The sequence below is a fragment of the Lactuca saligna genome, chromosome 5 (genome assembly GCF_052625555.1).
Source record: "Lactuca saligna cultivar CGN05327 chromosome 5, ASM5262555v1, whole genome shotgun sequence".
Taxonomy (NCBI): Eukaryota; Viridiplantae; Streptophyta; class Magnoliopsida; order Asterales; family Asteraceae; genus Lactuca; species Lactuca saligna.
In genome coordinates this window covers 234,122,390-234,145,558 of record NC_136421.1, presented here as the reverse complement: position 1 = coordinate 234,145,558, position 23,169 = coordinate 234,122,390, and the positions used below count along the sequence as shown (strand labels likewise).

Here is a 23,169-nt window from a genome sequence, read left to right as displayed (position 1 = left end):
TCGGTAATTCGCCTTCCTATGGACTCTGGTAGTAAGCTGCCTACAATATGATAATTTTGTTCATGCATTCGATAAACATAAGGACCACCTCCATAGTTAATGGCATGATCAGTCTTACCAGCCATAGATGTAAATGCAAACATGATATAGTATCTATGAATATTTTTTATAAAGTTATAACATTTTTCAGTAACTCCCCTATATAAATCAAGCAATAACTGAGGTGGGTGAATCAAGTTTGGTAATTCTACTTTTCCATTGTAACAACATATGGAATAAGAGGCTTTCCTTAAATCTTTATTTCCTCTTATTGTTTCTCCCTTCCAAACCCTAGTTTTACATACACAGCAAAAGTATACTGCATCACCAGAATCCAAATAATCTATAAAGAAACAAAAAAACTCATCACATAATATATACTATAAGCGTAATATGAAAAGGGTGATAACATATTGAAATGATAATTTCCATTGGATAACCAAAATTTAAAATTTAAAATAGAAAGAAACAGTACCTTTGCTTATGGCAGTACATTTAGTCTGGGTGTCAATCTTTACATCATTTTGACCAACTGAATTATAAGGCACCGATGTTTGTTTCTTTTTCTTGGTGCTGCAAAATAAACATAATTTAAACTATTAATAAGACAATCAATATTTATAAAAGTTAGTGCAAAAATGTATAAGTGGATGTATTAAAAAAATAGATGATAACATACCTTGGTAATCAACCTTATCAGTATAACCGAAGGAAGGTTGAGAAAGAATAGTAGTATTGCTTGAGTTCTCCACAAAATCTTCATTCAAATCAAAAAACCGAATATCATTTGTATTGAACTGTTTTCATTTCCCTCTTGTCGTTTTATTGTGTTATTTTCTTGCAATGTAGCACATTTTTTTGGAAAAAATAATTATCAGATAAGATCAATGATTGTGTTGGTAAGAATTGTGAAGTAATTTTTAAACGTGAAAAAAATGTATAAAGTGATATATAACAAATGTAATTATATGATAAAATAAAAAATACTATGTATTAATTAACAATGACATAATTTGAAATATATGACCATGGTTCAGATAGGTCATGCTTGTATTGAAAGTTGTTGCATTTTGAATTGTTTGGTGATTTGAAATTGGCAACGTACTTGAACTGTTTACAACTATTCATTGGTAGTTTTTTTTTATGTTAGTAAATATTGAATATATTAAAGTTTTTATACTATCTAAATTTTTTAGGTAAACATAAAAAAATTATGAAAAACTTACCCTGACCAGTGATATGTGACAGTGGCAACCTTGAGGAAATAAATAAATTTTGCACATTTTGCCATATGTGGTTACACGAGGATGATGTTGAATGTGATGAAGTAACTTCCCGAGTAACTTGAGAAACAGACGTTATGAAGATACGATTTTCTTGAAAAAAAATTGTATCATAAATGACAATGAAAATTTAAATATGTATATGTAATATTAAAGTACATGTATTGAAATTAAATTTATAATAAATTAAATACAAAAAATATAATAAGTAGTAATATAACAATAAGATAACTATTACCAGAGTTGTGATGCATCCTTACATTCTTGAAAGTTGTTGCATTTTTATTTGTTTGGACATTTGAAGTCGGCGACGTATACAAACCATTTATAACTGTCATAACAATTATTAAATTTGGAAAAATTAATAGTCTTTATATGTGTAACGCCCGTAGATTAGGGCTAGTCAATTTAGAGACGATAAGCGTCAAAAATGACTTTTTGAAGGAAGATTATTTTGAAGGAATAATCTTAACTAATTTGTAGTATATGTTACAAGGATTCCGTACATATAAAGAACATTGAAATCCGAGTTAGAACAATAAGTTATGACATGTCGAAGTTTCACGACGGAATCAGCACGACGCTGAATGACGTAAAAAGTGAATTTACGTTAGAGCGATATTTGGCCTTAACAATCTAAACGAAAGTCGTATAGTTCGTTAAACAGCGAGCGTGCATAAAAAGAACGTCCAAATCTGACTTCGTATAAGGAAGTTATGATTTTTCTAAGTTTCGACTTAGTAGTATGCAACTCGAATACTCGATTTGAGATCGAGCGGTTTTTAACCGAAAGTATCTAAACGAGAATCGAAGATCTTGTTTATAGTAGTGCAATGGTAAAAAGACAGACGAAAACAGACGTCGGATGAAGAAGTTATGAATTTATAACGAAGTTTTCCTGTCCCGGCCTACTAAAAATAAATAATAAAAATAAATTCCAAATTAGCTGACGGAGTCTAAACGAAAGTTGTAGAGCGTAGTCTCACCTACGCGTGGATATGAAGAACGTCGAAAACGGAGTTCGTATGAGGAAGATATGAATTTTTGAAGTTTATTAAATAATTAAAATATTAAATTTAATTATAAATTTCGATATTATCCAGGGGGGGAGTCAACGAGCTTATCCAGGTTATGCCCAGCGTAATTCGGTGGTTCAGCCCCTATAAATAGATGTCGAGTGCAGCTGAGTTTTGGTGCTCCATTCTTCCTTTTCTCTCGCGTTTTTACCTCGTTTTACGTGTAAGAAATATCTCGAAGCCCCGGTATCATTCTCGAGACCCGAAGTAAGTCCCGAATCCCCGAAGATCCCAAGAAGTGAAATTCCCAAGCCGAAGCTCTGCCCGTGAGAAGCCAATTTTTGTGAAGATCTTCCAGATCTACCGAAGAATACTACTTTCTACAAGCCGTAGTGTTGTCCGATCATCTTCTAATCAAGTGAGTGTATAGTTACTTTCTTCTAACACATAAATATTAAGTATTTTCTATGAAATACGTGCTATGTGTATAATATAAAGTTGTTTATATGTGTGGGTGTATAGTCCCTATCATAAACACGAGTATAATACAAGTATTGTTTGAATGTATTAAGTATATGTTTGGGTGATTGTGTGGTTACTTTCTTTTAACACATAAATATGAAGTATTTGTTATGAAATACGTGTGATGTGTGTATATATTGTTGTTTATTTGAGATGAGTGTGGAATGGATGTTTTATATAGTTTTTAAATGAGTTAAGATGTATATGTATTTTATATCTCCAAATATGTTAGGTAGAACATGGGTAGATGAGATAGTTGGTGTGTGATAAAAGGATGAGTATGGATTAGACCAAAAGGTTAGTTTTAGATCCGGGAGTATGGATTAGGTAAAGCGATAAAACTTGTTATTAGTCTAGGAGTATGGATTAATACTAAGTTAATTGTCCCTAGTCCAGGAGTATGGATTGGGCACAGTTATTGATCCAGGAGTATGGATCAGATCAGGATTAAGGTATAGTTAATTGTCCCTATTCCGGGAGTATGGATTGTGTACAATTATTGATCCGAGAGTATGGATCAGATCAGGAGGTTAGTTTTAGATCTGTGAGTATGGATCAGGTAGTTTTAGATCCGTGATTATGGATCAGGTGAAAAGGTTAGTTTTAGATCCATGAGTGCGGATTGGGTGAAGAGGATAATTTTAGATCCTTGAGTAGGGATCAGGTAAATAGGAGAATTTTAGATACAAGAGTTTAGATCGTGTCGTTTTGAGGATCAATGGGGTGGGATAAGATTTGACTTTATATGGTGAAATTGTACAAGTTTGAATGTTCTATTTATATAAATATATGATATAACATTGTGGGATGAAAACCCTATATGCTCACCAGGCTCCCAAGCCTGACCCATTCAGTTTTCTTTGTATCACAAGTATTGATACGAAGACATATTTCAAAAAGAGATTTAAAGGAGATATAAATCATTATTGTAATTGGATGTAACATCTGTTTATGCTTATGTGTCTGTATCGAAACATGACATCCCGAGATTTGGTTATATAATGAAAATACATTTCTTTAAGAAATGTTTTGATAAATTATTATCATATTTTGTTTTGGGAACAAATTCTGCATCCGTTTTCTTTAAACGATTACTCTGATTTTAAAAACAAAGCATAAACAAATCAGTCTTTTCTGACCGTGAAAATGGGGATGTCACAATATGGTTTTGACTGGCATTGAGAGAATAATATAAAAGTAATTATTAATAATTTACTCTAATTGGCTATTTTTGAAAGTGGCGACCTTAATGAAATTTTTCTATGTTGCAAATTCAGTCGTAGGACGTTATGGGATGATGAGGTTGAATGTAATTCCGGACATTTTCAAATAACTCGACAATTAGTGGGGATGTAGAAGTTATTTTCTTCAAAAAAAATGATAAAGGTGGATTAAATGAAAATATATTAGACATTAAATATGAAATTTAACGGGAATATATATTACATAAAAAGAAAATCAATAAATCATATATATTGAACATCTAATGATAATATTAAATTAAAAGTTTACCGTTTGTGATGTTCTACAGTGGTGAGCATGGCGACGTTTTTGATTGGTTCTTCCATTGTTGGTATTCATATATGTTGTATACTGTAAAATGTAATATGAAGTACATAAAGTTGGAGAGAAGAGAAATGCATAAATGGATATCATAACATACCATAAAAATGATTATACAAAGAATGAAATTAAAGGATATTAGTGAAGATAATAGAATTAAAGTTGGTTAACAAATATAGATATATAATTGGAAAACATGTGTTGTGATTTTATATTAAATAAAAATATGTATCAAAAATAGATATTAAATCCTTTTTAATAAGATTAAATTAAGTGATGGTTTATAAATTGATAAGGGTACATGATTTTGAAAAAATTTAAAGATAATATTTTCTTATTAAACAATTTAATCATAAATGTCTAGATTCTATATATTGAAACATGATATATATATATATATATATATATATATATATATATATATATATATATATATATATATATATATATATATATAATTATTTTGGAAAGCGTTTATGATTGACGGTATAATTGGAATGATAATCTATATAGAAAAGAATATAAGATTCAAGAAAGAAATTAAAATTTCTAGAGTATGTGCTCATGTTGACAATTATACCCTTGTTCATAAGAAAATTACATTTAAACTTAAAACAATTTGATAATAATAGACTTGGTCAATATAGTTTTTTATTTAAACTTAAAACAAATTGACAATAATAGACTTTGTCAACATAGTTTGTTACAAACAATAAAAAAAATTATTGTTATAATATCATGTTTGTGGAATAACAAACTCAGTGGCTTAAGCCAAAGATTAAGGAGATTACCTTTAAAATTAAATCAAATTGACAATTATTGACTTGGTCAACGTAGTTTGTTATTTAAACTTAAAACAAATTGACAATAATACAGATACATTAGGCTATATCAATCGAAATTTTTATTAGCAAAATCAAAAGAAGATACAGTAGGCAATATCAGTGACATTTGAATTAGCAAAATCAATAGAATATAAAGTAGGCAAGATCAATAACATTTTTATTAGCACAATTGAGACAAAAAAAAAATTAAAAATAATGCATACATTGAGAAGAAGAAAAGCACACTGGGAATAATCATTGGTAGTCAATCTCAATTTCAAGTTGTTGGTGACAAACATGACGGAGGAGATGCATTGATGGAGAAGATATGTGGCTCCTTATATATAATAAGATTGCTTAATGATCATTGATTTTGAGGAGGAATAACATGGATAGAAATTGGAGAGATCATCAGCTCTTGATATTATCTTCATCGGAGAGAGAAATAGGAAGAGAGCAATCCGCATTTTGGAGGAAAATTGGTTTTAGATGGTAACAAAGGCATATTTGTAGTTCCCTTTATTTATGATGAAAACAGCAAAATTAATCTAGTGGATTAAAATAATCAATAAAAAACATTGAAGGTTTCAGATTGTTTTAGGGGATGTAATTAGGTTTCTGGTTTAATATATATGGATATAAACACCTTGTTTATCTCCTTCCGCCAAAGTCAAATCTATAGAGTTCATTTGACCCATGTATGTTACCTTCGTAACGATGCAACGTACCACAATAGGTGTTTTTAACTTCGCCTATAAACTCTCACATTCTCTACATAAGTATCCCACCGATTCAGCGACTCCCCTTCCCCTCTAAGCGCAACTCCATATTTGGTTCCTCCCATAACAATCGACGACTGAGATAGATGTTTCGGTTACCGCCTCCGCCTTCTTCCACCAAACACATTTCTTGGAGACACTTGGTTTTCACTAACCGCCTTTCACAATACACCGCTATAGATGACCCTTCACTGTGATGCGCTATGTAGTTTTGTGACTGTACTTGCTTCTTTCTTTTTCTTGATCGAGTTTTTTTTGGTGCACCAAAATTGAATCGAACACTTTTCTTGATTCTCAGGTATTTATCATCCCTTTGAAAGGTAATTCATATATATATATATATATATATATATATATATATATATATATATATATATATATATATATATATATCCTTACATTTTTTTTCTAAAACATCAATTTCAAAACATCCCTACTTCTTTCATTCTTTTTTGATGAATTGGATTATCTATGTTCCTAGACACCAAAACACAAAGGTAGATTATCTAACTGATTCATGGATTAAGTTTTTATTTCCAATTTTGGATTGATTATTTTTAGTTTGTAATCTTTTATGGGATTGTGTCTTACATACACGAGTAATCTTTTATGGGATTGTGTCTTACATACATGAGTAATAAGATTTCGATTATGTCTTACCAAATAAGGAAATTTGATTATGCACACAGTGTGTTTGATGAAATGCCTAGGATAATTGTCATCTTTTGAACTTCAATGATCAAATGACAAGAAGAAAATAAGTTATTGATTTTTATTATCAAAGGCCCAAATTCGTGTTTGATGTAGTCACAACTCCAAAAGGCAAGTTTTTCACTTGATTGTGTAAGTAATGATAATAATAATAAAATTTGCAGGTTACCTATGTAACATTTCCATGGTATTTTTGGCTTTTTGCAGGGGAGTAAACAAAAATTTTAAAGATCTTGATGTCTTGGTTCATGAACAAGGAGGTATGACTCGTAAGTATACTTAACTGAAGCATTCAATTTGATTTGGCCGATCATTGCAAGTTTCACCGTTATTTCAACTCTTTCGATGTCTAAAGACTTATTTGTATTTGTTATTTTTGATTAAATTATGTGTATTTGTAAAAATGGTAAACGTGGAAAACATCATAAGTTCATTTATTTTTCTTTCATGACATACTACTTTCTATTCTTTGTATTGCAACATTTATGGCATTGCATGTTCAATGTTAAATTACAATTATAATGTACTTTAGCTTTTACCCGTTATAGCAATACAATTTCACTTTCACGAACCAAGACAACAATATCCATTATACGTTTGCTTTCAATCTTTGCTTATTGTCATGTTCATCTCTATTAACTTCTTAATAGGAAATTCTACATATGTAAATATGTCAATCATTGATCCCTATGTTGAATACAAAACAGTACCTGTAAATGTTAGATTATTTACATACTTTCTTTGAAGATTTGGGATATGTTACCCTTCCATCAAATTTCATAGTTTATATTGTCAACTACATCCTGGCCTATTAAAAAGTTGGACAAATATCCATCAATCCCCGAGAATTAACTAAAACCCAAGTCACATGGAATTTAGGTTTCATAATGACATCCTCAACATATAAAACTGAACATATTTACTTCCCTAATACTTCAAGTCAGCAATATCATATACTTACACATCAGCTACCTCACCATCAAATGAAACCTAAAGACATTTTCTCCCTGTAAGAAAAAACAACCAAGTGAACACACTTCTAAAACTGAATTAAATTTTAATAAAATATGTAATTAAAATCCTCACGTAAGTAAATGTATTGGTACCATTATCTAATAAAAGAATAACTACTTAGTTACAAGCATGTGGAAACAGTTTTACATGGTCTACATTGGTAATGAACAATTTAAGTTCATAATTGTTTGATTTTATATTTTTAAATGTTTCATATTTCGAAAAAAAAATCCTGATACTTCAAATTATACTTTTAAACATGAAGGAGGCTCAATAATCCCATCATGTAAAAACTTGATCAATGGAGTGCATTTCAAAAGAGAAGTCACTTGGAAGTGTTGGACATAATTATATGGACTGAATATATGGCCACTGGATTGGGGACAAGGTAGATACTAGACAAGGTAGATACCGAGAGACTTATGACACAATTGAAGATCTGTTAGAACATTTTTGTAATTTAAAGAATTTACTTTTGTCAAAAGCAAATGCAATCCTAATTCCTCGCGTGTGTTGGATACTCTTAATATTGCTGCAAGCAAAATCACTACCCTGGCACATGATTACTGATGCTTAAATATCATTCTCTTATAAATTTGTGATTTTTATCACAAGTTTTCTTGTTTTCGGTTTATGAGTACACATTAGTGAAAGTGGATTGTATATTGATCTGAGAGTTGCCAATAGTTGTGACATTTGTGGAATATTTGGTGTATAACTGTTTGGGTGTCAAACCAACAAATGATGGGATAAAATAATATTAATATAACTCAAATCACTGCTATTTCTAATACTAAAGATAGTATAGAGTAAGCAGGGTCGGTCCACAGAGATACGGGACTTTTCATCTTACCATATTTTCACACATAATACAAGTAATATTGAAATGGGGGTTTGTATTTAAACTTGAATTAAACTTCATAAATAAGAAAGATTGAAAACAAACGCAGTAAAAGAAGTACATTTCCGATTCTAACTCTTATATATGTATTATGTTGAAAGATGTAATATGATTATAACTCATGTTCAATCTAGGTTGGTAAGTTGGATATTAATAAACTCTAATATCCAAATTGGCAAAAGTATTTTATTCAAAATAAGCTCTTTAAATAAAACTTCATTTAACTGATTCAACCCAAATAAGCTCTTGCATTAAATCATTAAATGACATTAGGTTCTTGCACTAATTACCAACAATGTTTAACATTCCTCTTAAGCTTGGGAATATAAACATTTAATCTTTGATTGCACTAATTTTGATCTAATTACAACCAAGTAAGTGAGTGTTACTAACATCAAATCATAAAACATATACGAATTTCATGATTTGATTAACTAGATTGAATAGAACCCTAGTTCATTGATCAAATGAAAAAGAGAACTAATCAAACATATGATTAAGATCAAATCAAAGATTACTAGATGTTAAACATAAGTCAAATTCAAGTTACAGTCTAACAACACATACTTAAGAATTCAGATTCGGAAATGATAATAAAATCAACCACACATATCTAGGTTGGACTACAAATCAAACAAGTTTAAACTTCAAATTGACTTACAAAAAGAAATTAAAGTGTTTTCCAAGTGTTAATCTACTTGCAAAAGCTCTGAAAATCGTCTCTTCTCCTCCCAAAATCCGACCTAACCTTCATAAGTCCCTGAAATATCCTAAAAGCGTGTGAATGGAATTGCATCATGAAAAATCCCAAAATTATACAAAATGCATGAGTCTAAACCTAAATATAATGCACTTTTATGAACTAAAACTATAAAAAATGAATGCATGAAATGCACCTAACAAATCTCCCCAAGCTTAAACCTTTCTTGTCCTCAAGAAAGAACAAGAAGATTTAAACTGGAGGAAATAAAATAGAATAGAAGAAAAGAAAATTAAAGTTAAAACTATTTGAAACTTAATGCATGAAATCAAAACAAACATGAAATGATCCAACCCAATTACCCTGTTTTGTACCATAGTTGAGAATGTACCTGTCATGCCTCGAGTTAACTTTGATTTAGTCTCACAATATTAAATGATAATAGAAACAAGACTTTGGCCACTCCCTAGTACAACTCAACAGAATTAAAGATCACAACACTTATTCCTTTTCAATATTATCAAGTCAATTCTTGGAACCAATCATGGTCTTACTCTCGTGAAATTATATATGACAAAACATGCTCAACCATCTTTGTTTCATAAAATATAACAATGCCCGATTCCAGCTATTTGTTGGTTAACAACAATCTTTTTCTGAAAAATCTTTTCTAAAAATTCCCTAATATTTATCCCGATTGGTTACAAAACTTCAAACCACTTACACCAGTTGAAGTAATTAACATTCAGTCCAATGTCATAAATTCAAATCCAAGTCCAAGGGAATCTTTTGACAGCCATTCATTTTTCCTAAACACAACATTTAATTAAACTATAAACACAACTATGTACAAACTTTCTAATTACATTTTTTTTTATAAATAAAGCTCATGGCTTTCTTTGAAATCTATGTAGCAGGCTTTCAACCAACACATCCAAATCAAATGACCTTAGTGTGTTAGATTTAAAGAGATCCCTCGGGTTTACTTGCCCGAACCTCAAAGGCCACAGATTAGCTTTATTTGCTATTATTAAGTTCATGACTTTCTATGGAACCCGTGTAACGAATTTTCAACTCAATCAGTCCCAAACAATTTAGCTTTAGGCGATTAGGTGTAAAACACCCCTCAGAGTTTACTTGTTCGAATCCCAAAGGTCACAGATTAACTTAATAATATATATATTTTTTTAATATAACACATATACAAATAACTAAGTTAACACATAACACTCTTATTAATTTGTTTATTTGGCCAATTTCCTTATATTTCCGTCCTTGACTTTTCTATTGTGGGACATCTCACGGTCTATTACCGTGAGGACTTCTAAGACATTTTTCAGGGGACTAAATGTTAACATGCAAAAACCTGTAAGTATAGTTGAAATCTATGTCCTCAAGCAGGGTATATAAAAGAGAATGAGTAGAAAGGACTTTTAAGAGCGCTGGAAGGCGGTACATTGAGATTTTGCATTCTTTTTATGAACTTTTGAATTTGGCATTTTAAGTTCAATTGAGCATTACTACTCATAAGACCGGTCATATATCCCAAAGAATCGACTCATACCCGCTGTTATGCTCCAGTGTTGACAATCTTCTCATTTTCTGCTTTGCACAAGTAGCTTCGGGAGATGTGCTCATGTGATTAAATTGCTTTTAGATTTTTTTTAATAAAAATAGCAAGTAAAATCTCAAGGCACACAACTCACTTACCATCTCAACTGTTTTGAGAAGATTTGGTTGCTTTGGATTGGATCGTTTTTTTTTTAATTATGCTATGAATGCAATGCAAAAATTTAGATGCAAAGAAAATATTAAAAATTAGAATAGAAAGAAATCTTTTTGGTTTTTGAAAAATTTTCCATGCAGAAAAAAAAAATGAAAAAGAAAATGAAATGAAAATTAATGCAATATGTACAAAACTACATGCAACCTACATGCAACGGGATTTATGCATGGATGGATGCCCCTCCCCAAGCTTAAAATAAGCATCATCCTCGATGCTTGGAGAGAGATATAGCCGGCCTATTGAGAGTCGGATGGTGGAGGATGATAGCTGGGTTGGGAATGGGTCCAAAACAGCCACAAATGCAAACCAATTGAATTTTTAAGCAAAATATGAACGACTAAAGATATGGAAAGAATTTACCAAATCGTTCTTGGAGCCTTGCAATTGTGGTGAGAACCTTCTCTTCATCCTCCCCAAGCTATCCATGAAGTACTTTTGGAGCCGGAGATTCATTTTCTAGGCATAAAAAAATAAGTTAAAACCCTTTGGGACATAAAAAAAAATTAAAACTTACTAAAGACTAAAAAGTTTTAAAAGAAAGGACAAAAATAACCTCGAGTTGCCTCCCGGTTAGCTGCCCTTGTTTTAAGTCGTTGGCTCGACTTGGCCCCTAAATGTGCTTTGTTCTAAGTAGGTGGGCCTTTACAAAACATTAACCTTCTCACCACTTCCTTCAATTGAAAACTTATCTTCTACCTGACTTTTTTTTTTTTGAAAGCCCCTGCTCACAAAATGCTTGGCATAAACAATTAGTAACACCGTGTCCCCGGCAACGACGCCAATTTGTTTGGGTGTCAAACCAACAAATGATGGGATAAAATAATATTAATATAACTCAAATCACTGCTATTTCTAATACTAAAGATAGTATAGAGTAAGCAGGGTCGGTCCACAGAGATACGGGACTTTTCATCTTACCATATTTTCACACATAATACAAGTAATATTGAAATGGGGGTTTGTATTTAAACTTGAATTAAACTTCATAAATAAGAAAGATTGAAAACAAACGCAGTAAAAGAAGTACATTTCCGATTCTGACTCTTATATATGTATTATGTTGAAAGATGTAATATGATTATAACTCATGTTCAATCTAGGTTGGTAAGTTGGATATTAATAAACTCTAATATCCAAATTGGCAAAAGTATTTTATTCAAAATAAGCTCTTTAAATAAAACTTCATTTAACTGATTCAACCCAAATAAGCTCTTGCATTAAATCATTAAATGACATTAGGTTCTTGCACTAATTACCAACAATGTTTAACATTCCTCTTAAGCTTGGGAATATAAACATTTAATCTTTGATTGCACTAATTTTGATCTAATTACAACCAAGTAAGTGAGTGTTACTAACATCAAATCATAAAACATATACGAATTTCATGATTTGATTAACTAGATTGAATAGAACCCTAGTTCATTGATCAAATGAAAAAGAGAACTAATCAAACATATGATTAAGATCAAATCAAAGATTACTAGATGTTAAACATAAGTCAAATTCAAGTTACAGTCTAACAACACATACTTAAGAATTCAGATTCGGAAATGATAATAAAATCAACCACACATATCTAGGTTGGACTACAAATCAAACAAGTTTAAACTTCAAATTGACTTACAAAAAGAAATTAAAGTGTTTTCCAAGTGTTAATCTACTTGCAAAAGCTCTGAAAATCGTCTCTTCTCCTCCCAAAATCCGACCTAACCTTCATAAGTCCCTGAAATATCCTAAAAGCGTGTGAATGGAATTGCATCATGAAAAATCCCGAAATTATACAAAATGCATGAGTCTAAACCTAAATATAATGCACTTTTATGAACTAAAACTATAAAAAATGAATGCATGAAATGCACCTAACAATAACCTCTTTTACACTTGAGATATTTATTTATAATTTTCAATTTTAGCAAGTTTAAATGAAAAATAGTGCTAAAGGTTGACATTTTGTTAGATATCTTTACAAAACTAACATTATATCATGATTTATTTTGTGAAGTTTACAGAGAGTGACCAACTGTATATAGCTTCAAATGAAGAAGATGAAGTGAACTTATAGAAAACAACCATGTGTGGCAAAGTTTTTGCACATTGACCCACAAGGGAAATGTCCATCTTTTGTTACTGGTAAAGAAGGAAGATGGGAAAGTTAGTTTTTTTAAGAAGCTACGATTAATTTCAACTTAAGTGGTAATGAAGAAAGGAGAAGGATTTAAAATCCAAGATCAGTGCTCGTCAATCGTCAATAAGGAAGACCACCAAGTGTTTGATGAAATTCTAACTCAAAAAAATTGTTTCTTTCCGTTTTATTGAAGAAAAAACACCAACATCAGTGTTTATTCATCCCTACACTACGCAAAATTGATCAATAGAAGGGAAAGCTTTAGTGTCAAAATGGTTTCTGTGAGTTCATTGTAGTCGACTAAGATATAGTGCGGCCCATATATTTTATGCAAAATGATCATTGGCCACTTTAGATTATAATCTATGTTTCCATGAATCTTTATATATCATGGTGATTCTCCTAAGCTACACAGACATACAAAGGGGATTCCCCTGATTTCATCTTGATTTATTGTCAGTGTCTTAGTCGTGGCACTATTTACTATGAAAGCTATAAACAACCACAATATTAGTAAGTTAGATAATCAGCATTCCCTTATAAAACATGTCTACACTGAATTGACGTCTAACTCTTGACAATTCACCCATTTATAAAATTCTACTTTCCCTTTTTTTGGTTTTGAGCATAATATACTTTAGATAATGATAAAAAATATATACCTAGATTACCCTCCGTGGGTCATGCTTAGAACGGGTCTCAAACTTTTCTAGTATATATATATATATATATATATATATATATATATATATATATATATATATATATATATATATATATATATATGTATGTATGTAATTGAATGTTTGATTTGATTATCAAGCATTAAATAATAATTATTTCATTCATAATGTAGTACTTCAACAGTTAAAACATAACAACGACTCCACCATTTTTTTAACGCTACAACTTCAAACTTATCAAAAAATTAAAAAGCTTACAATTTGTAAAGAATAATTGTCAAAAACAACACCCAACTACAAACCAATGCTATCTTCAACTTCTTATATTCTGATTGAAAGTGTTTATTAGACTTAGCTACCTTAGCTATCACCATAGAAGATTCGTCCTTCTCTGCATCAACCCAACTGATAAACCCGCATTTTGGTCCTTGTAAATTTAAAGATAAATAATAAGAATAGTTGTCAAATAAAAATGAGGGCGTAAATATTAAGGAACTAAAGATCATGATACCATATATGAGTTCCTCCGAAAAGTTCGAAATTTGCTCATGCAACGAAGTAGATTGTTACTACTATGATCTAGTCAACCCTTTTTTTATACCCTCTTCAGCAGGCCCATGTATGTCGGATGAAAATTTTGAAGAATTGAAAAGGGCTTAAGAACAAAAAAATCAGGATAAAGAGTCATCCTGATTTCTCAATGAACATTGTAATGTTATTGCATTGGAATGCAAACAAGCTCAAGAATGGGTAGACCTCAATAAAAAGAAAATCAAAGAGCATGAAGAATGGATAAAAAAAAGACTAAGAAGACAATCAAAATGACTGAAAAATGAATTGCTGACAAGGACACGGAGATGATACAGCTTCGGGTGCAAAAAGATCTTTTGGAAGATAAAATGAGAATTAGGGATGATTATATAACAATCGAGAAAGAGAAGTACCCGTTGTAGTTCCCTAAGTTTAATAATTAGTTAAAAAATTGTTGTAACATTATCATCAGTTGGGTTTGGTGTTTTTTTAGATTAACATGTTTGTTTACCGTTAAGCTTCATTTGTTATAATCAACAAACTAAATCAAAATATAAAAGCTTTATTTGTTGTTATAATCTGCAAACTAACTTAAAATATGAATGCATAACAACATCTTATAAGATTTAATAAAAACATTACAATATATAATAAGTTAACAACACTTCAATTTAAGGATGTTTTATATCAAAATCGGCATCATAGCTTTGTGACCAACTCGAAGAACCACCAATAATATTAAATGTCGTTTCTGTTGTAGAAATTCTCGTGCGACTTGCTCCACTACCGGACACCCTTCCAGAACAATTGTTTCTCGTGTGTCCTACTTGACCACATGTAAAACACTATTTTCTAATTGAGTCCTCGTCTTGGGATGGAATGAGATCTGTGTTTCTTGGCCTACCTGGCTGAAGTTTTTCCATTATAGGTGGCTTAACAATCATCAAATCATTAGGGATCTCCCATTCGTATGGATTTGGCAAAGGGTTTACTGATTCCTCATACGTTTTCCTCAGTGTTTCGGTATAGTAAGCATTTAATGCAAACTTCAAGCGGTCTTGGTAATTGTTGACCGCTATTATGACATGACCATAAGGTATGTCATCAAGTTGCCAATGCCTACATGTACATGTCATTTGTTGGAAATCAACAATTACGTTTTGTGCCCCCTTTTTGACCTCACATTTCGTACTTGAGATCAAGTGAACATCCCAATTACTAAAAGATTTTTTGTTTTCTTTTACAATATCATCGGCCTAAGGGGTGAGTGTTGTTGCTTCCGTTTAAAAAATAGACAAAATTACACAGTTAAGATCAATAAAATATAACAAAAACATTAATATTAAAATTTAATACTTGCAAAGTTACGTCTTTGAAACCATCACTGTTGCATTGTTGCACAAAAAGATCGATCAACATAAGTATCAGTACCTTACGTGCGTGTCTACATAACACATTTATAGACTCCACATTGTTAGATGATATAAGATTGTATCGGTTCCCTCTAAAATGTGCCCTAGACCAAGTTTCAGGATTTATACTTTTTAAGTATTCACATACCGGTTCTTTTGTCTTTTTCATAAGTTCTAGGGCAGCATCAAAAGCATCAACTGTATACGCCCTAAAAGACTCCCAAAAAAATTCATATAACTGTCTTACTCTTCCCGTATCTAGCTACTACATTGAAATACAAGTGGACACCACATATTCCGCGATGAGTGTGAGGAAAAATGTTCACAACGGATGTCGCTATAGATGGAGACCTATCAAATATAATTGTAAGCTCCTCCATATTGCCTATGCAATCACGTAGTTTTTGAAAAAACCATGTCCAAGAATCTGTGCACTTATTTTTGCATATACCATATGCATCCAATAATATTTGATTTTGTCCATTCTTAGTAACTGCAAGTAATATTGTACCTTTGAACTCGCCATTTAGGTGGGCTCCATCTACTACAAGGGTCGGTTTACAAAATTGACAAAAGCGCGTACCTACGATACATTGTATATCTATTCAAATACACCAAAATAATAATAATAATAATAACAATAATATTTAATAATAAAAAAATATAATACTAACCGAGAAACCAAGTGTGACGTACAAAAACTCAAACCGATCATCACCATCAGTTTGAATTTGTGTCACCGTACTCGGCTTATGTTTGACCAAATTGTGGAAATAAGCCGGAAGTTTGGAAAAAGAATCCTCTTTCGTACCCCTTAACAACAAAAATGCATATTGTTTCGCACGCCAAGCATGATGGTATGAGATATTGATATTCAATTGAGCATTCATATCATTAATTATATATTTTCCCCGATATACTCTACTATAATTTTCAGCCAAAACATTAGCAAGATATTCACCTAAAACATATTTGTTTGTTTGTCGATGATTAGGTTGCAAAATTGTTGAAGAACATGTGTGTACATCAACAAATTTATTCACTTGGAAAAGTCTGCCAAAATTTTTAATTCCTTTTGCTATTAGTAACCAAGAATAATTTTTCGAAATACACACAACCTCATACCTTGATTTGGTGGATCTACTTGTTGTCGTCTGAAAACCTTCTCAAAGACATTTTTTTCCCAATAGCCCATTTTAGAAGATATTTGTTCTTAAATATACTGAGACATTCAATCTTTTGAAGATTGGTGTCTATCATCTGTGTTAGGATATATTCATTAAGGGTCCCATTCATTAATATCAATTGGAGATGATGGTACAGGGGGCATACCATAAAAAAAAGGTTATCAGGAAACTTAGCTTTAACTTCATCACCCAAATCATCTCCATTAGAATTGTTTTCTAAGTCGGTTATATCTAAAGCTACATCAGCAACCTCAACATAATCCCCGTAAACATGCACATTTTCATCTTTTTGAATCATAACTTTTTTCTTTTTACTTTTATTTACTACACGCCTATTCATAACTCTAACTTCTTGTTCGGGAATATCAACACAACAATCACCGATGTCATTAAGATATGTACCAAGATCATCATTACCAACATACTTGTAATTCTCAAGATCCACATAATGAATAGGTGAATACCTAACATTAACATTTTCAGTAACACTGTGAAATTGAGGTACACTAGGAGTATTGAAAGTCCCTATCGGATTGTTGCTCACTTTATCGCTGCATAAATCAGCAACCGACTCATTTCCACTCTAACCACCCTCCTTATCCGCATCACATTCATCAGCCACCACAAACACTTTAGCAACCCTTCCTCCACTACATTTGATTACGTTTATCAACATTCTAACATCCATGTCTTCAACCATGGATATATAATGATTCAATTTAGGATGATGGAAACAAAGACTAATTTTATATTTGTCTAAAAAACCGGTTTTGCTTCTCACCAAAGATACAAATTCACTATAACTAATATACTCAGAAAATATCAAAACAAATTCAGAAATACCTCCATGTGGACAAACGTATTCCAGATTTATTTCAGTAACTTGTCATCTCCTACTAGTTACAAGGCAAACCAAATATTCAATCATTTTTTCGAGAGGTTTTAAGCAAATTTTTCAAAGAAATAACAACTAAATTGATAATTTTTTGTAAAAATTTATATATAATAAGGTTATTTTATAGTCAAGCCCATCAATTTCGTAGTAAAAAAATAATAATAAATACATGAAAATCACAGATGAAAATAAGAGGAAATCGCAGATGAACTATGTCCATCTATGATTTTGGCTTGAAAACCGATATATATATACACCAAAAAAAAAACCACATGAGAATTTACAAGTGGCTAAAGCACATGCGTGCTTTAGTCACTTGTACATTCGTAGATGGTTTGATGAAATCGCAGATAGGTTTAAACCATCTGCGATTTTAGTGGCTAAAATTGCAAATTTGGGTTTTTTTGTTATTTTCCACAAAGTAATTAGTGTATTAGGCCAAATTTGTAATTTTCTCTTTTTTTTCTCTTATGTTTAATAAGAATTTAATTTATATCTTAATTATATTTAAATATTTATATTATTTTATTTTGTGATTAGTTTATCTATTTAATTGAATAAATAAAACTAAAATGAATATATTTTATAGAAATTTGTGTCATTAAAAATATTATTTTCAAAATTTTCAAAATGACAGATATCAAAGTTTAAAAACTATTATCATCACATAATACTTTATGAGATTTTTATTTATTAAGATAATAGTATGAACAAATATTATTTTGAAAAAATATGATGTATGTTTAAAAAGATATATTACATATAAGGAAATTCTATGATAGTTAAAATACTTGAGGATAATTTACTTAATTTTTTACACACACCCCCAAAAATAAACTATTGAAAAAGTTAACCATTAAAGGAAACTTTTTACAATACATATTTTGTTAAAAAAAAGTAATTGAAAAGCTTTTTTTTAGAAAATCTACAAACACACTCACTATCATATTCTTAAATCTATACATTTTGTTTTCAACAAAACTTAAACTCTCAACCTTGAGCTAAAAGGCACATTTTCTTCAACTTCTGATGCTGCTAGGCTACAGACTCTTTGATCCTAAAGTTATTGAAAGGCTAATACAGCGAAAGTAATAAGTTATTGTGATGTTAACCATTGTAGATGCCCTTACCCTGTTATATATTTCATTTTCTCAAGCTACAATATTTTCTCAATTATTATTAAACATTATTTATCATACAATATCTTATCAAAACAATATTTAATGAAAATAATAATAATAATAGGTGGGATCCAAAAAATAGCTTTCTAGGAACTTTCTTACAATCTTCCAAGATGCAAACAAACATAACTCTCCTTCATGTTAGTATGCCCTCTCAATTCCACAACAAGACACAACAAAAATTCCCCACCAAAAGATAACAACTTTAAATCAAGATTTGAGGGATAAATTTTGTAGTTGCATATTTTTTCAACACAAATACCATGAAAGTTCCTAGGGTTTCTTTTAAAGATGTAATTCAGTCAGAATCTTCTTCTTCAGATTCCTGTGTGAAATCCTCTATGATATTCGGTCTTTCAGTCTGCTTGTTCATCGCACGTGATTCATCAATTTCAATGCGTAATAACGGGTCACAAAACACTCTTTCTGCAATAACTATTTTAGGGCATGCTGAAAAAAAAAAGAAACATGATCAGAAATTGAAGGAAATAGCAATGTACTTTGACATATTAATAAATAAGAGATGTTAAATTACATACCTGCCATTGGACATTTAGATTGACCATGCTTTGACCTTATGTACTCCATGATAGCCTTCTTTTCATATATATGCTTGCAATCCATGCTGTAATAGCATATATTAATCAACAAGAGATCTTAAAAGTGACATCCATAGTAGCAATGCAAAAAAGGGTCATTACAACTTACAAGAAGTTTTGATTAAAATACCCACATTACCCTCAAACAATCAACCGCTTATATGTACAATATAACAATACCAATTATGAGCTAGATTATATGTTGACAGGAGGTTTTATAATCCATTGCTGGAGTTTTGTAAAATTTGATGAAATTTATCTGTAATACTTACTTATCTTATATGATTCAATGTCTATACAAACACATAATTCATTGTTGAAATAGGAAATTGCGTATATATATAAAGTGATAAATGTGAATCAAATGATAGAGATCAAACCTGCGAACAGGTTCAGAGAGTTCAATAACAGGTTTGCCACTTAGGGGACAAGTTATATTTAAAAGGATGTTTTGTGTGCTAGTCATTACAATATCTTCCTGTTCTTCACCAGGCATGGGTTGTCCAGAATTATGCACATTCTGTATGAATAAAAGTCAACTTATATTCAAAAACACTTGAGTATATAGACTGAAGGAAAAACAAAAGACTATCTTGATGCATAACTTGCCACTTTAATAACAATATCTAGTACTAGTGAATCGAAGTTATAATGATATTAGAATAGGAAACTTACCCATATAGCTTCTCTGAACTGACGTAATAATTGATTAACTTGTGGGACAGATGATGAACGACGTTTGGCATTTGCCATCTCTTTGTCTATCAAGCTCTTAAAATCAGTCAGCTGCAACTTAAAGTAATCAGCGAGAATTGTATTGGAGTTAACAGAATCTCTAACCAAGAAATACGAGAATGAATGAAGAACAATGAGTTAGATAAAAGAACTTGGAATGGATGGCTAGTCCAGACACCTGTTCACTGGGGCGATAACTGTTTCCAACATTATCAATTGCAGAAGAAAGATTAGCACATTCCTCATAAGTTTTCAGTAACTCCATTAACTCAGCTTCGAGCTCATTCACCTGTGGCAATGTCGATTTAAATGATTCAATCTCTGTATCGATTTAGGTATTGCTGGTGTACTGTGCAACTCTTTCGTATATCAAGAACGGTTGTTATGTAATTGGCATGGAGTGACAAATTGAAACCCTAGAAATAAAATCGATGTACCATTTGGGTTTTGTGTTGTCTCTCCAGACTAACCCCAATTTCCTTCATGGTAGTCAGAGCTTTTCGAATATCCTGAACAAAAAATGCAGTCAAACAGTCTTTTGATACGCAATTAAATGATGTTGATGAAAGCAAACGATGAAAGGAGCAAGGATTTACGGCGAGTAGCGATTGATTATCGTAGCAAAGGGTGGAAGCAGCGGATTTTATCCTCGATGCACCTGCATCGCTTCGAGGTGCTGAAGTCGATGCCATGACGACGGCGTTCTCTGGCTTTTGCTTTACCGAGCGAACCCGTGAAAGTACTCGGTAATGGCGGTCTCCGGCGGGAAAATAAAGGGGGAAAAAAGAATTGTCAAATGCAGGAAATAGGCAGAGTCGTCGCTATCTTTGAATTGATCCGGATCCAATCCGATTTTATTCACGTATTTATATCAAGATCCGATCTGGTTTGCACAACAAATCCGATTTGGATCCGATCCAGTTTTGAATGGATTTAAGCCCACGAATAACTCTGACTTTGTGTGGATATAGCCGAATCCCGTTTTCAATCCTTGGGCTATCCTACTTAACAACCCAATCTAAATATTTAATAAAAAATCTTTTTCTTTTTTCTTCACGTGCATAATTCAATTAAACCAAAATTTTTACATATATTACAAATCCTACCAAATCCATACTGCAACAAAGTCCCTACATATTGGTCTCATAATCGATTTAGTCTCTATATATTTTTTTATTCAATTAAGTCTCAAATACCCGTAATCGTATTCAATTTAACCCTTGACCCGGTCAACAGCTCATCCAATTTTCAAAAATTACATTTTTGGCCTAGATTTCAAAGTTTATTATAAATTTGGTCTAAAATTTATACTTTTGGCCCAGATTTTAAATTTTGTTACAAATTTGGTCCAAACTTTACCATTTTTATCGGAATTTTAGATATTTATTATGAATTTATCCTAACTTTAGTTTTTTTTACAACTTTTTTTTTTCTTAAAGAATTGCTTCTAATATGTTTTTTTTTTTTTTATAAAATCATATTTATACTAGAAAACACGTACTCTCACATAAAAATCTTATATTTTCTATATAAGAACTTTTTTGTATATGACAATATCTAGTTATAGAAATAGGTATTTATTAATTATATAAATATATACAAATCCGTTTTTATAAAAAATGTATACAAAAACATATTTTACAATATATATATATATATATATATATATATATATATATATATATATATATATATATATATATACAAACACCTATTTTATCTATATATTTTTTTATAAAAACGTGTTTGAATAATTTTTTATATAATATGTATTTGTATACATTTTATAAAATGTATACAAACACAATTTTATAAAATATATACAAACACATATTATATAAAAAATTATTCAAACACGTTTTCATAAAATGTATACAAACACGATTTTATAAAATGTATACAAACACGTATTATATAAAAAAATTATTCAAACACGTTTTTATAAAAAAAAATATAAACAAACACAATTTTAACAAAAAAAATCAGATACACACCTATTTGTGTGCATATATATATATATATATATATATATATATATATATATATATATATATATATATATATATATATATATATAAAGGTGATAGGTGTTTGTATACATTTTTTTATAAAAACGGATTTGTATGTATTTAGATACTTAATAAATACTTATTTTTATAACTAGATATTTCATATACAAAAAACTTTTAAAAAAGCTTTTATATATAAAATATAAGATTTTTATGTGAAAATACATTTTTTTGTATAAATATGATTTTGTAAAGAAAAATCATATTAGAAGGTTGTAAAAAAAAAAACTAAAGTTAGGATGAATTCATAATAAAATTCTAATTTTAGACAACAAAAAAAAAAAAAAAAAAAAAAGGTTAAAGTTTGGACCAAATTTGTAACAAAATTTAAAATCTAGGCCAAAAGTGTAAATTTTGCACCAAATTTGTAATAAATTTTGAAATCTTGGCCAAAAATGTGATTTTTAAAAGTTGGATAACCTGTTGACCGGGTCAAAGGGTTAAATTGAATAGGATTACCGGTATTTAGGACTTAATTGAATAAAAAAAGTATATATAGGGACTAAATCGATTAGGGTTAATATCACAAAAGTCTCATGTTTCTGGCACTAAATTGGAAAAAGCCCTGAATTTAATTTTTCATTTATTGTGACCACGACATTTTCTTTGAG

At 30.5% G+C, this 23,169-nt stretch overlaps 1 protein-coding gene across 2 annotated transcripts; it reads right to left on the bottom strand.

Annotated features, from left to right (window-relative positions):
• Nucleotides 1-19,220: 19,220 nt before the first annotated feature.
• On the bottom strand, nt 19,221-21,328 carry HPY2 (RING/U-box superfamily protein). Of its 2 annotated transcripts, none has more exons than XM_078994612.1 (7): nt 21,086-21,328; nt 20,927-20,998; nt 20,668-20,778; nt 20,430-20,540; nt 20,135-20,274; nt 19,695-19,780; nt 19,221-19,605 (listed from the first exon to the last, which is right to left on the bottom strand). In XM_078994612.1, exons 1-7 carry the CDS (start codon nt 21,179-21,181, stop codon nt 19,454-19,456), a joined length of 768 nt encoding a protein of 255 aa, XP_078850738.1. In that variant the 5' UTR covers nt 21,182-21,328; the 3' UTR covers nt 19,221-19,453. The 2 variants fall into 2 exon arrangements, with proteins under 2 accessions (XP_078850738.1, XP_078850737.1); XM_078994611.1 differs by having other exon boundaries at nt 20,430-20,546; nt 21,086-21,305.
• Nucleotides 21,329-23,169: the final 1,841 nt, after the last annotated feature.

Excerpts from the sequence above, each read along its gene's own strand:
- HPY2 (XM_078994611.1), bottom strand. The coding sequence starts at position 21,181 with ATGGCATCGACTTCAGCACCTCGAAGCGATGCAGGTGCATCGAGGATA. Across the intron at positions 20,999-21,085 it reads ATAATCAATCGCTACTCGCC|GATATTCGAAAAGCTCTGAC; the intron begins GTAAATCCTTGC and ends TTTTTTGTTCAG. Across the intron at positions 20,275-20,429 it reads AGTTCAGAGAAGCTATATGG|AATGTGCATAATTCTGGACA; the intron begins GTAAGTTTCCTA and ends TTATTCATACAG.